The sequence below is a fragment of the Salvelinus alpinus genome, chromosome 14, assembly GCF_045679555.1.
Source record: "Salvelinus alpinus chromosome 14, SLU_Salpinus.1, whole genome shotgun sequence".
Taxonomy (NCBI): Eukaryota; Metazoa; Chordata; class Actinopteri; order Salmoniformes; family Salmonidae; genus Salvelinus; species Salvelinus alpinus.
This window is the reverse complement of record NC_092099.1, coordinates 40,438,305-40,451,415: the sequence shown is the minus strand read 5'-3', so window position 1 is coordinate 40,451,415 and position 13,111 is coordinate 40,438,305. Positions and strand designations below refer to the sequence as shown.

At 42.6% G+C, this 13,111-nt stretch overlaps 1 protein-coding gene across 1 annotated transcript in view; it reads left to right on the top strand.

Annotated features, from left to right (window-relative positions):
• Positions 1–13,111, top strand: part of LOC139538915 (low-density lipoprotein receptor-related protein 1B-like) — a 555,698-nt gene that overhangs the window by 290,202 nt on the left and 252,385 nt on the right. Inside the window, exons 10-17 of the mRNA XM_071341488.1 lie at positions 2,454–2,690; positions 2,912–3,092; positions 6,097–6,316; positions 6,557–6,746; positions 9,280–9,402; positions 9,614–9,754; positions 10,523–10,648; positions 11,471–11,587. Of these exons, the coding sequence (XP_071197589.1) occupies positions 2,454–2,690; positions 2,912–3,092; positions 6,097–6,316; positions 6,557–6,746; positions 9,280–9,402; positions 9,614–9,754; positions 10,523–10,648; positions 11,471–11,587 (1,335 nt within the window). The remainder of the gene's footprint in view (positions 1–2,453; positions 2,691–2,911; positions 3,093–6,096; positions 6,317–6,556; positions 6,747–9,279; positions 9,403–9,613; positions 9,755–10,522; positions 10,649–11,470; positions 11,588–13,111) is intronic.

Below are 13,111 nucleotides of genomic sequence, written 5' to 3'. Positions count from 1 at the left end.
TTGACTTCTGAAGTTTGTAATTTCAAATGAGATTTTTCAGACTTGATTTCCCCTTAGGAAAAACAAATCAAATTCTCCCACAATGTCCATGAATTATAATCCAAATAATAATGTACCTTTCTGTTGCTGCAGGATTATTTTCCTCCTGTAGCAAATTCCCTCAAATTAAGATCCTGTTTATTGAGATGTGTGTCATACATATTGTATACTGTAGGTCAACTGTCACTTGGTGCTAGTGAGGATGTCACTAACACACTGTTATATTAACAGTATTCCACTTATCGTGTGGCCTCATTTTGTCCAGCTAATAGCCTAGCCACCTATCAAGCAACATTGTCGGCTAAACGTTCAAATCCTGTTGCCTGACTGGGCGGGGAAGGGCGGGGGGTCGTGCGTGTGCATGCACATGGAAGGTGTCGGCCAGGTAAATATAGCGTGTAGGGCATTATGCCCACTCCATGACCCTGTGATGGCTGGGGAATACACACACATCTCCTGTCTTAGATCCTGGAGCTCCCACAGTTGTGTCATAGATTAAAAGTTTTGTTATTTTTGCAGGGGTGGGGGTTCTGTTGCATATCAATGCGTTGTTCTGCTCTGTTTTGGGTGTCCTACATCCACATCCTGTTGCTGCAGGATTATATTGCTGCGACAATACAGGTCAAATTAAGATCTTACATCTGTATGTATTGCCCAGCCTCAGATAGTCAGACAGTGATGAAGACGAACGCTGGTTGAGACTGGTCCATTAGAAGATTATGTCCCACTATTGACCTGTCAGGAGCTGCAATTCATTATGGCCTTAATGGAGTTTTAAGTTTGTTTGCATTTGTTAGCTTGCCTGATCAATCCACGGACATTGTGTAGTTGACAAAATAAAGCAGAAGATCAAATTGAAGACACAATCAGAGGTCCACCGCATTTCGATCGGGTGTACGAGCGCCTTGCCGTATTCCCCCTCCGAGACACATTTGATTTATACCTCCTTGCTAGATGTTCTGATGACACCAGCTCTCTCTTCCCTTAGCCTAATGAGATTCAGTGCTAAATGGTAGTGCTTCTTTATGTCGCATCGCAGCCAGTCACGGTGGGGTTTGAGATCTGGGTTTTAATTGTCTCCTGGGGTTGCCTGGCTCTCCCTCACAGGATGATAAATTGAAGTAATGCCTGTGTGGTCTGTCTCACACAAGCCAGTATGGTCTCCTGGGTAAAGGGGGTAGAGGGGCTGGGGGTAGAGTGAGGAGAGGTCTGGTTCTGTTTTTGTAGCCCTGGAGGATCCCTAGGGTCCCACACAGAACCCCCCAGAGTGACTGGTGCTTTGCCGCAGTGGAGCTGCCTCAGCTTTCTATGCGGGCTCTCTGTCTGCCTTTCAAAGGAGATACTGTGAAAGTCTGTTCATTAGAAGTTAACAGCCATAGTACCGTTGCTTTATTGGTCTCTCTCACCTGACTTTCATACTGTTAAAGCAGAAGGCCAAAATAGCTAGCGAGTATACTGCTCTCTCAGTGTTCTTCAGCCATTTCCCCTCGCGGACTTCGCGGAGTTTATCTACCCATTTCGAGGTTGGTTAGCACATTAGCACATTAGCTGAGGTGTGCACTGATTGGAGTCACCTCGTTAGACAGTGTGTGTTTCACTTGCGCAGGCCCAGCGCATCAGTTGGAGAGGCGATGTTGAGAGAGCCACACCTCACGTCAGACAACCACATTAGTGGAAGCCTGAGTTTTGGTGTTTGGCTCCATTTTCTTTTTACACCCTATCCTAAATTGGTGGGGGTTATTCTTTTAGTTTGTCTTTTCGTAGGCACGTTAGTGGGCCTCCATGATGGGTGTCTTTTAGAACCCCTTTTGAGACCCTTTGTTTTGGTTGTCAAAGGAAGTGACGACATTTTGAGTTTGTCTTATGGGAAAGTAACAGACTGAAATGCCAGTTTGTAACAAATGTGATTGAAGGGAAGTCAAACATTCATTGGCACTGATCATTGCTCCCATTAAAGAGAATAGAGGTGGGTGGAGACGATCACAAAGACAGGTGAAACAGATCAGTGCGTGACAGTTAGGGCCTATAAATATTTCAGAATATATTGTCATTTTATTTCTTATTTTTCCCAATATAGTGATTTGGTGTTTTATTCTATGAGTTATCATTTCCATACTATACATTTCATGAATTGTTTCTTTCCAATTGCTTCTCTGTGGTGCCAGCGGTTTAAGACAGTTTATTGTAATCTGTTTAAGTGCTGTTATTCTCAGAATTCTGAAGAGGTGATTATCAGATTGGAGAACCCGTGCATGAGGGGTTCTTCCCAGCAATATAAGTTCTGGATTTAGAGAAAGTGAGCGTTCAAACGTATTATCCAATACTTTGTATACTTCGGTCCAGAAACGATTGAGGACTGGGCAGGAATATAGTATGTGGGTGTGGTTAACCCTACTCTCCCCACGTTGTCCTAGAACCCAAGAACGACCTGTTCCTGTTCTATGGTAAGGGTCGGCCAGGGGTCATCCGAGGCCTGGACATGAACGTGAAGTCCAGTGATGAGCACATGGTATCGATCGAGGACCTGGTCAACCCCAGAGCCATCGACTACCACGCAGAGTCAGGACACATCTACTTCGCTGACACCACCAGCTTCCTCATTGGCCGGCAGAAAATAGATGGGAACAGCCGGGAAACGATACTCAAAGATGGTGGGTTTATTTTGCGTTATATTTTTATGCTACAGCCAAATGAATGTATCCTTGATTGCAGGTACTCTTTAATGACTAGTACCAGTTATTGTAATGACATAAAGAACACCCTTTCTGCATCAGTTAAAATACTTTCTAAATCACCCATTTACATTTAAGAAAAGCGAGAAATGCAAGTCAGGGGGAGATAGCACTAACATTGGTGTTCCATCACCTTGCAGACCTGGACAACGTTGAGGGGATCTCTGTGGACTGGATTGGTAATAACCTCTACTGGACCAATGATGGATACAGGAAAACTATTAGTGTGGCCAGACTGGAGAGGGCCTCTCAAACCAGGAAGACTCTTCTGGAGGGGGACATGTCTCACCCCCGAGCCATTGTATTGGACCCCCTCAACAGGTGAGCTCACTGAAGACGAGGCCAAATCATACAATTCCTACGGTATGTGTTACTAATGCACTGATGTCAGAGAACAATATGGTTGAAAATGTGAGTTGTCTGTGTGCACATATCTATTCAGTGATTGACCCACTGCAAAATGTACACAGAAAAGAGAATTATGCACAGCTCTCTAATCCTATGTGATGTTGGTTATAAACAAACAAACAAACACCCAAGAAAAGGGTAAGGGATATTGTCTTCTCTGGGTGTTACAGTAGAGAACCATATAAAGCACACAATCCTTTTAAACCCTTTCTGTACTCAAGGCAATGGCATGTCCTAGCAGGTAGTGAACAATAGGTGATTCCTGGAAAGAGTTGGCTATTGTCAACTCTTTGGGTATGCGTGGGAGGTCTGTCTCTGTTTGGACGGCCATACAGAACTACTAAATCATGCTGCCACTGACCATGGAGATGGAATCCTTCTATTTATGAGTCTTTGATATACTGATTCCTTCCCAGAAATAGCTAGCTCCTGCACAGTATTGCACCAGCCTGATTCCTCCCACATCAGGGGGTTTAATTTATTTTCTTTGTTATCATAACGGAGGAATAATCTCTAACTACTGACTTCCTATTGACAGTTGCCACATCTTTATTAAAATGTTGTTTGGGTCGTAAGTGAGCATTGGCCGATCCATCAGCAGAACCAGACATCTTTATGTGCCCTGCAGGATGGGTCTCCACAGGTGAAATGACTGTTTAAGATCCTCTTCTGTTCGACCCAGTTATATTTCCCTCTCTGCATGTCACCTCCAGTCTGTGTTAACATGATAGGGATTCACTTTGCTGACATACTGTCTCAATCACTTATTTTTCTGTATTTTAAATGTTCTTTCCCTATCAGTCTCTCAGTCTCTCTCACACACCCCGCACACATCTTTTTGCTTTGGATATTGCTTCACAGAGCTTTAGCCAGGCATTGAAGACTGCGGTGTGTGTGTTGAATTATTCAGTGGGTCATGAAGATGACTTGCAGAGACAGACAGTGCTTGATTCACCCTCTATCACACTGTTTTATGTAGTGCATGTGTTGCAGTCAACTCCATCATTGAAGAGACAGAAAAGAGTGTGCAGCCCCGCCAGAGGATACAAATTCCTTAAGCATGTTAATGCGTCACTAGAGACTAGATCATGTCAAATCGTTGACCCAATCACTTTTCAAATATCACAAGTCCATTGGGAATAGCTGAGTGAAGCCCTGAAAAGATATTGACGTAAACCAGGACCTGGTTTCCGATGTGAGGGCCTAGTAGATGAACTTGTGGATTACTGTATATGTTGAATTGGGTAGGTTTGAATCAATGCTTATTTTGTGTGTGTTGAATTTTACAGCGGCAAGAAAAAGTATGTGAAATTTTATCTGATCTTTGTCTAGGTCACAACAATAGACAAACAGTCTGCTTAAACTAATAACACACAAACAATTATACGTTGTTATGTCTTTATTGAACACACCAAGTAAACATTTACAGTGCAGGGTGGGAAAAGTATGTGAACCCTTGGATTTAATAACTGGTTGACCCTCCTTTGGCAGCAATAACCTCAACCAAATGTTTTCTGTAGTTGCGGATCAGAAATGCATAACGGTCAGGAGGAATTTTGGACCATTCCTCTTTACAAAACTGTTTTAGTTCAGAAATATTCTAGAGATGTCTGGTGTGAACTGCTCTCTTGAGGTCATGCCACAGCATCTCAATCGGGTTGAGGTCAGGACTCTGACTGGGCCACTCCAGAAGGCGTATTTTCTTCTGTTGAAGCCATTTTGTTGTTGATTTACTTCTGTGTTTTGGGTCATTGTCCTTTTGGACTTCAATTGGCAAACAGATAGCCTAATATTCTCCTGCAAAATGTCTTGATGAACTTGGGAATACATTTTTCCGTCGATGATAGCAAGCTGTTCAGGACCTGAGGCAGCAGAGCAGCCCAAAACCATGATGCTCCCTCCACCATACTTTACAGTTGGGATGAGGTTTTGATGTTGGTGTGATGTACCTTTTTCTGCACACATAGTGTTGTCTGTTCCTTCCAAACAACTCAACTGTAGTTTCGTCTGTCCACAGAATATTTTGGCAGTAGCGCTGTGGAACATCCAGGTGCACTTTTGCAAACTTCAGACGTGCAGCAATATTTGTTTTGGACAGCTGTTGCTTCTTCAGTGGTGACCTCCCATGAACACCATTCTTGTTTCGTGTTTTACCTATCGTAGACCCGTCAACAGAAATGTTAGCATGTTCCAGAGATTTCTGTAAGTATTTAGCTGACACTAGAATTCTTCTTAACCTCATTGAAGAATCCTAGTGTCAGTCACCTTTGCAGGACGGCCACTCCTAGGGAAAGTAGCAACAGTGCTGAACTTTCTGCATTTATAGACAATTTGTATTACCGTGGACTGATGAACATCAAAGCTTTTCCAGCTTTATGCAAGTCAACACTTCTTAATCTTAGGTCTTCTGAGATCTAATTTGTTCGAGGCATGGTTCACATCAGGCAATGCTTCTTGTAAATAGCAAACTCAAGTTTTGTGAGTGTTTTTTATAGGGCAAGGCAGCTCTAACCAACATCTCCAATCTCGTCTCATTGATTAGACTCAGGTTAGCTGACTCCTGACTCCAATTTGCTTTTGGAGAAGTCATTAGCCTATGGGTTCACACACTTTTTCCAACCTACACTGTGAATGTTTAAATTAAGTATTCAATATAGACAAAAAAAATACAATAATTTGTGTGTTATTAGTTTAAGCATACTGTTTGTCTATTGTTGTGACTTAGATGAAGATCAGATCAAATTTGTTTACCAATTTATGCAGAAATCCAGGTAATTCCAAAGGGTTCACATACTTTTTCTTGCCACTGTATATGTTTGATGATAAAACATATTTAAGCCCCAACTAATATGGTTCATTAGGGCTTTTTCCCACTTAAACTCAATTGTAGGGAATGTATTATGTTTGTGAATTTCAGTTGGATGTACTGGACGGACTGGGAGGAGGATGAGGTGAACGACAGCATAGGAAGGATAGAAAAAGCGTGGATGGATGGATCTAACCGACAGATATTTGTCACGTCTAATATGCTGTGGCCTAACGGCCTCACCCTGGATCATGGGACCAGCACCATGTACTGGTGTGATGCCAACTACGATCACATAGAGAAGATCTACCTCAACGGCACTGGCAGACAGGTGAGTGAAGCTGTACTCTAGCGGGCAAAAACCATTTCGTCATTATAGCCATGTAATGATGTCATTTTAACCAGCTTTGCCCACTGGGATATCACCATTGTAGTTTTCAACTAAAATGGTCATAGTTATCTCTGCCATTTCAGTGGTTTTTGTCTTCCCTCTGCTCTCTCAGATCTTTGAGTACTGTTGTGAAGGTTGTGTTCTTTCTTTGATAAGTGTTGTATCTGATTACTCATGCAGGTTGTGTACAATGGCAAACAGCTGAACCATCCGTTTGGGATTTCTCACTACCGTAACTCCATCTTCTGGACGGAGTACATGAACGCTTCTGTTTTCCAGCTGGATCTAACCTCTGGGGACGTTACTCTACTAAGGAGTGAGAGGCCTCCCCTGTTTGGCCTGCATGTGTACAATGCTCAGAGTCAGCAAGGTATGTCTGACTGCTTTCCCTTTTCCATCTCCTATCACTAAAGCTTACCTTTGGTAAATGTAGTCTACGCAATCTTATATAGCTGTTCCTACAACTTATCACAAAACCTCCCCCACCATTACTAAAGGTTGCCTTCAGAGAATGTATTCTATGGTTAGCCCCTGATGCTTATATATGCAACCTTCAAAAAAAGTGTTGCAATCTATCCACTATGGTATCTTATATAGCTGTTAGTATAATGAAAACAGTATACTCCATCGTGGGAATTATATTTCATGGCATTGGTTAGTTGCTGGATAAATTGACAGTGGCAGCAATTTTACTTTGAATTCCAGTCTATGGAAATAAAAGATTGACTCAACATAGTGCTCCCTGCTGTCTGTGTGGTGGATGATGATAGATTCCTGTTGTGGGTAGATGAATAGATAACATCAGAGAGAGATGCATGATGCGCTTTGTTGATGGTGTAGAACTGTAGGGTCTCACAGCAGGTAGAACCCTTGTTATCGTGGTGGTGAATCACTGTTTAGAGTTTAGACTAATGTGTGTGTGGAGCAGGGGGAGGTATGATTACTGGCATCTCCTCTCAGAAACAGAGCGAAGTGCCAACACTAATCATCTGCTGGGCAATCAATGGATCAAGATAAGGGGCATTATGAGACGATTCACAGGCTTTTCATTTGTGTAATAATTTCTATCGTTTTACATCAAAATAATACAGTTCGTTAGAGTGGTGTACGACTGTGGTATGCCAAACATGTGATGCAGAGAAAGAGTGAAAGGGAGAAAATGGCTGGCTGTATATGAGTTCTAATTCTCAGCATGGGTAAAGTAGAATTTCACTGGCCATTCCTCCAAAGCTCATGTCACCAAAGAGATGAATTGGCTCTGCTATCCTCTGAGTATTACTTATTGACTCTCACAAAACAGAAGTCTTTATCTCATTGGCTCAGGCACTGCCTTTGGACCTGACACTAAACCAAACAAACAATGTTCTCCATGCCTCAACTTTATAAGTGACAGTTTCTTCACACATATTATTTTTTTGGTCTCTCTCCCTTGAGAACGGTTGGTTTTGTCCTAAAATACTAATTATTCCCCTGAAAGGATACAACTGTCAAATCAAATCTCCACAATGTCCCCAATATTTTTGGGGGTATGTGGTTATACACTATATAAACAAAAGTATGTGGACACCCTTTCAAATGAGGGGATTTAGCTATTTCAGCCACACCTGTTGCTGACAGGTGTATAAAATCGAGCACACAGCCATGCAATCTCCATAGACAAACATAGCATAGCCTTACTGAAGAGCTTAGTGACTTTCAACGTGGCACCGTCATAGGATGCCACCTTTCCAACAAGTCAATTTGTCAAATTTCTGCCCTGCTAGAACTGCTCCGGTCAATCGTAAGTGCTGTTATTGTGAAATGGAATCGTCTAGGAGCAACAACGGCTCAGCCACAAAGTGGTAGGCCATACAAGCTCACAGAACGGGACCAAGTTCCAAACTGCTTCTGGAAGCAACATCAGCGCAAGAACTGTTTGCTGGGAGCTTCATGAAATGGTGTGTGGCCAAGCAGCTGCACACCATGTACAATGCCAATTGTTGGCTTGAGTGGTGTAAAGCTCGCTGCCATTGGACTCTGGAGCAGTGGAAGCGCTTTATCTGGAGTGATGAATCACGCTTCACCATTTGGCAGGCCGATGGATGAATCTGGGTTTGGCAGATGCCAGGAGAATACTACATGCCTGAATGCATAGTGCCAACTGTAAAGTTTTGTGGAGGAGGAATAATGGCCTGGGGCTATTTTTCATGGTTTGGGCTAGGCCCCTTAGTTACAGTGAAGGGAAATCTTAACGCTACAGCATACAATGACATTCTAGACGATTCTGTGCTTCCAACTTTGTGGCAACAGTTTAGGAAGGCCCTTTCCTGTTTCAGCATGACAATGGCCCCGTGCACAAAGCGAGGTCCATACAGAAATGGTTTGTTGAGATCGGTGTGGAAGAACTTGACTGGCCTGCACAGAGTCTTGACCTCAACCCCATTGAACACCTTTGGGATTAATTGGAACGCCGACTGAGAGCCAGGCCTAATCACCCAACATATGTCCCGACCTCACTAATGCTCTTGTGGCTGAATGGAAGCAAGTCCCCGCAGAAATATTCCAACATTTAGTGGAAAGCCTTCTCAGAAGAGTTGAGGTTGTTTTAGCAGCAAAGGGGTGCCTGCTCCATATTAAGGCTTATGATTTTGGAATGAGATGTCCAACGAGCAGTTGTCCACATACCTTTGGCCATGTAGTGTAGATGACGTGGCACCCACCTGCCACATTCTTCTCAAACAGGAAATGGCTTTTGTGTTAAGATGTTTTATGTGTGTTTCTTCACAACTCACAGTTGTTCATAGAGAGATGACGACAGACAGAACAACAATATAGCCACATGACAAAATACAATAATAATGCTTTCGAAGAATAGGATTTGAGGTTAACAGTGGTATGATTATTTTCCTACTCTGTATTTCCAGGTGACAATGCATGCAGTGTGAATTATGGGGGATGCGGTACCCTCTGCCTCGCTATCCCAGGGGGCAGAGTGTGTGCCTGTGCTGACAACCAGCTCCTGGAGAAGAACAATGTCACCTGCTCAGGTACTGTAAGACCATGCAGTGAATCAGCCAGAGCAGTATATTGCACTGTAGGCAAACTATGAACATGGTTTTCTCTCACAGCTATTTTGTGTGATTTCAGTGTAAAGTATGCTTTACTTTTCAATGGAATTCATTCCACTGTGGTTTAATTTGTCTCATGTCTGTTTCTCTGGTATTAATGTTAGTTTCCCTGTTATGTCTGTTAATTAAGTGTCGTCTGGGGTGGTGGAGCCACAGCACTGTAAGAGCGATGAGTTTCAGTGTAGTAACCATCGTTGTATCCGTGCGTCATGGAAGTGCGACGGGGACGATGACTGTCTGGATGGGAGTGACGAGGAGATCCATAGCTGCTGTGTGTATTTATCTGTCCACCCCATCCACACACACACACACACACACACACACACACACACACACACACACACACACGCACACGCACACGCACACGCACACGCACACGCGCACGCACACGCGCACACACACACAAACATCACTTAGCATGCAACGTTGCACAAAGTGATATTTTCTTGCTATCAACTTTTATCTTGCTAAATGTCATTGATATGATTCAAAGATGGTGAATACGGCCCCCTCCCCTCTTTTCTTCCCCTCATCCCCCATCTATTCGCCTCAGAAGAGAATTGGCTGTTGAGTGGATCGATAAGATAAACAGCATGTTAGACGCTTGGGTGCTGACTCATTTCTCACTATGAAAAATACTATAATGTAATCTTCTGCCAGAATTATCAGAATTGCTAAATCTATTATCTGCTCTGCTGGAATGTCAGCATGGTTTTTCAAAGTGCTCTCCTTTGGGGACAGCCGAAGAACCCTTTTAGGTTTTAGATAGCACCTTTTTTTCTAACAGTGTATAACAAGGTTTGAGACATTCTCTGACCCAAATTCCTGCTTCGCATTGATGTCTGTCATTCTCTGTGGTTTGTACTGTACCTCAGATTTTCGTGAAGTCAAAGTTGGACTTTTAAAGTTAGAAACTGTAAATGTCAGATTTGTAAATCCTTTAGACGGCATTCTACTCCACAAAGAAGTTCAACTAGAACATTTTTAAAACAAAAAACGTTGCTTTGATAATATGAGTGTCTCTGTCTATCTGTTTCAGCGAACCACAGTTGTTCCAATGACCAGTTCAAGTGCCTCAACAATCACTGCATCCCTAAGAGATGGCTGTGTGATGGAACCAATGACTGTGGGAACAATGAGGATGAGTCCAACACCACATGTTCAGGTAACTGATACAATACCTCAGCTTTTTCTCAGATCTGCAGTCTAGTGTTATGTAGTAGATCTACCTGCCGTTTTCTGAGCTATGGAAATATATTGATGTGGTATATTTCAGTTAAGCAGTTGGACTGTGTATTCTAAAAAAGATATATATATATCAAACCTCTGCCCCCTTAAAAACTCTGTTTAGAGTTTTGTGCTTAAGCTCTACATTGACAGATAGGTTTCAGCACATCACAATATCAAATAGCAACATTCATAGTGGTGTCTTATGGCACTAAACAAGCCAGCAGGTACAGTGTGATCAATCTCAAGTGAAAGCTCAGAATCAAAGAAGTTTAGCACTCTCAAGAGTTAACTTTTCCTGATATTGAGTTAGTGTCAGAATCACTTATGTCAGAATCACCCTGCAGAAGTGTTTTTTTCCCTCCTCACAATAACAGCTCTTAGCCTTCCAGGATCAATCAATGAATATCAGTGGGGGTGACTAATGTTGCCTTGTAATCAGATAGACATGCATGTTACACAGCACCAACCACCTCGTGTGCTATGCTGGTGCTGCTGTCCTTGCATGTCTGTCTCTATCATGGACATAGAGTACATGTGACTGAAAGGTTTGTGTAAGGGCGCTACTCATTTCCTCCAGACTTGATATATGTGATATATCTGTGATGGAGAGATCAATTTAAGCTCCACAGGCCTGACATTGACATGCCATATGATTGAATGATCATTAGGGGGCTGAACACGTCTGGCTTTGACTTGATACCCATGTGATCGAATTACAAATGCGCTTCTGTCTTCCATGTCTCTCTCTCTCTCTCAGCCCAGGCCTGTCAGCCCAACCAGTTCTCCTGTCGGAACGGACGCTGTATCCCCCTGGCCTGGCGCTGCGACCGGGACGACGACTGCGGGGACATGTCCGATGAGACATCATCCTGTGGTGAGTCAGACTTTGAATCTGCATTCTCTGGCCCTGAAACCTGAATCTACCCCCATTGACATCGATGCATGATTTATATGATTGTTAATTGGGTTAAGGTTGAGCATCTCAAGTTAGGTTTTGGCCCTAAAAGAGTATTCATACTAAAAGGACCTTGTAGACATGTTAACACAATACACCACACACTCTCTCTGGGAAGCCACAGAGTAAAGGAAAGTGCAGGGTTTATAAACGGCAAGAGAGGCTTTCAAAGAAGATGTGACCACTGTTATGATGACACTGACAGTTCTGACGATTCCATTGACCACATCCCCAACCTTGAGAGGAAACCAAAAGGATACACCGCTGTGAGCTGTAGCTCAAAGGAAATGGTTCAGTGGAAAAGACCGCTCAGCCTATAGTGACCTAACTACACCAGAGAAGCCTTAAAAGCATTGCAAAAATATAACCTCCTGGTGAGACAACTGAATGCTAGCTTGGCTATTTGAACTCTTAGTGTGTGTTCTTGTCTAGTGCACAGCAGCCGGTTGCTTATATTTCTCTCAAAGTATAGCCTTAGTGCTTTCCTCTCTCTTACTGGAGATATAATGCTTGGTCTTAGCTCCTAGTTTTTGGGAACTAAAATGCAATATCCACTTGAACAAACAAATATCCAATTTCTCAAACACAGGTTGTTGAATACCATTACTGAGCAGACTATTGGGTTACCTTTGAGTTGGCATAGTATTGGTTGTGAAGGGGTGCATGAGTGTACCAGTGTGCTTGTTATTGGTTGACCAGTAGTGCTGTGAAATAAGAATAGAGATATTATAACATGTCCTTGGCATCTGACAAGAATGTCCCATTTATTAATTTATTAGGACCTTGAATACTTTCTTGTCTCTCTATTTTCTTTCGCTTGCTTCATTCATGTAAGAAGTGAGTTTTAGCAGTTACATTACTGAATAGTCCTCTGGGCCAGGAGCTCAGAATTCACTAGCTCAGTGTTCTAACTTACAATGAGACAGTTGCTGCCAAATAAGACTTGTAGTATTTAAAAAAAAAGTTGTATTATTATTGCAGAATTACAGGATCTATCAAAACTGAAATCAAAGTAAATTTTAGTGCATGTAATTTGAGTGACCGAACAGTTTATTTAGTTTTCATATGGTAGACTTTTTTTCTGTATGGTACTATAGTCAAATCGCGCAACTATACTATTTTGACTCGTTCAGAGGGAACTTTCCTGGCCATAAATTCTGTATTTAGTGATGTGATGTGGAAATAGAATTACTCAACAAGCGTAAAAGAAGTGAGAATTTTTTTTTTTGAAAGGTTTTTAAACCTCTTTGATGTTAAGTCCCCTATTTAGCGGACTTTGAGAGGTTCTGGAACGGCTACGACTGACATTTTGGTGTACAAAGCGCTCTGTGAACATCGCTTCACACCCCACATTTGCATCGGGAACGACGTGTAGCATTCTTTGGCCTATCCAGACAACGAATCGATTTTCTCTCCCTCTGATCGACAAAGCCCAGCCTGGGA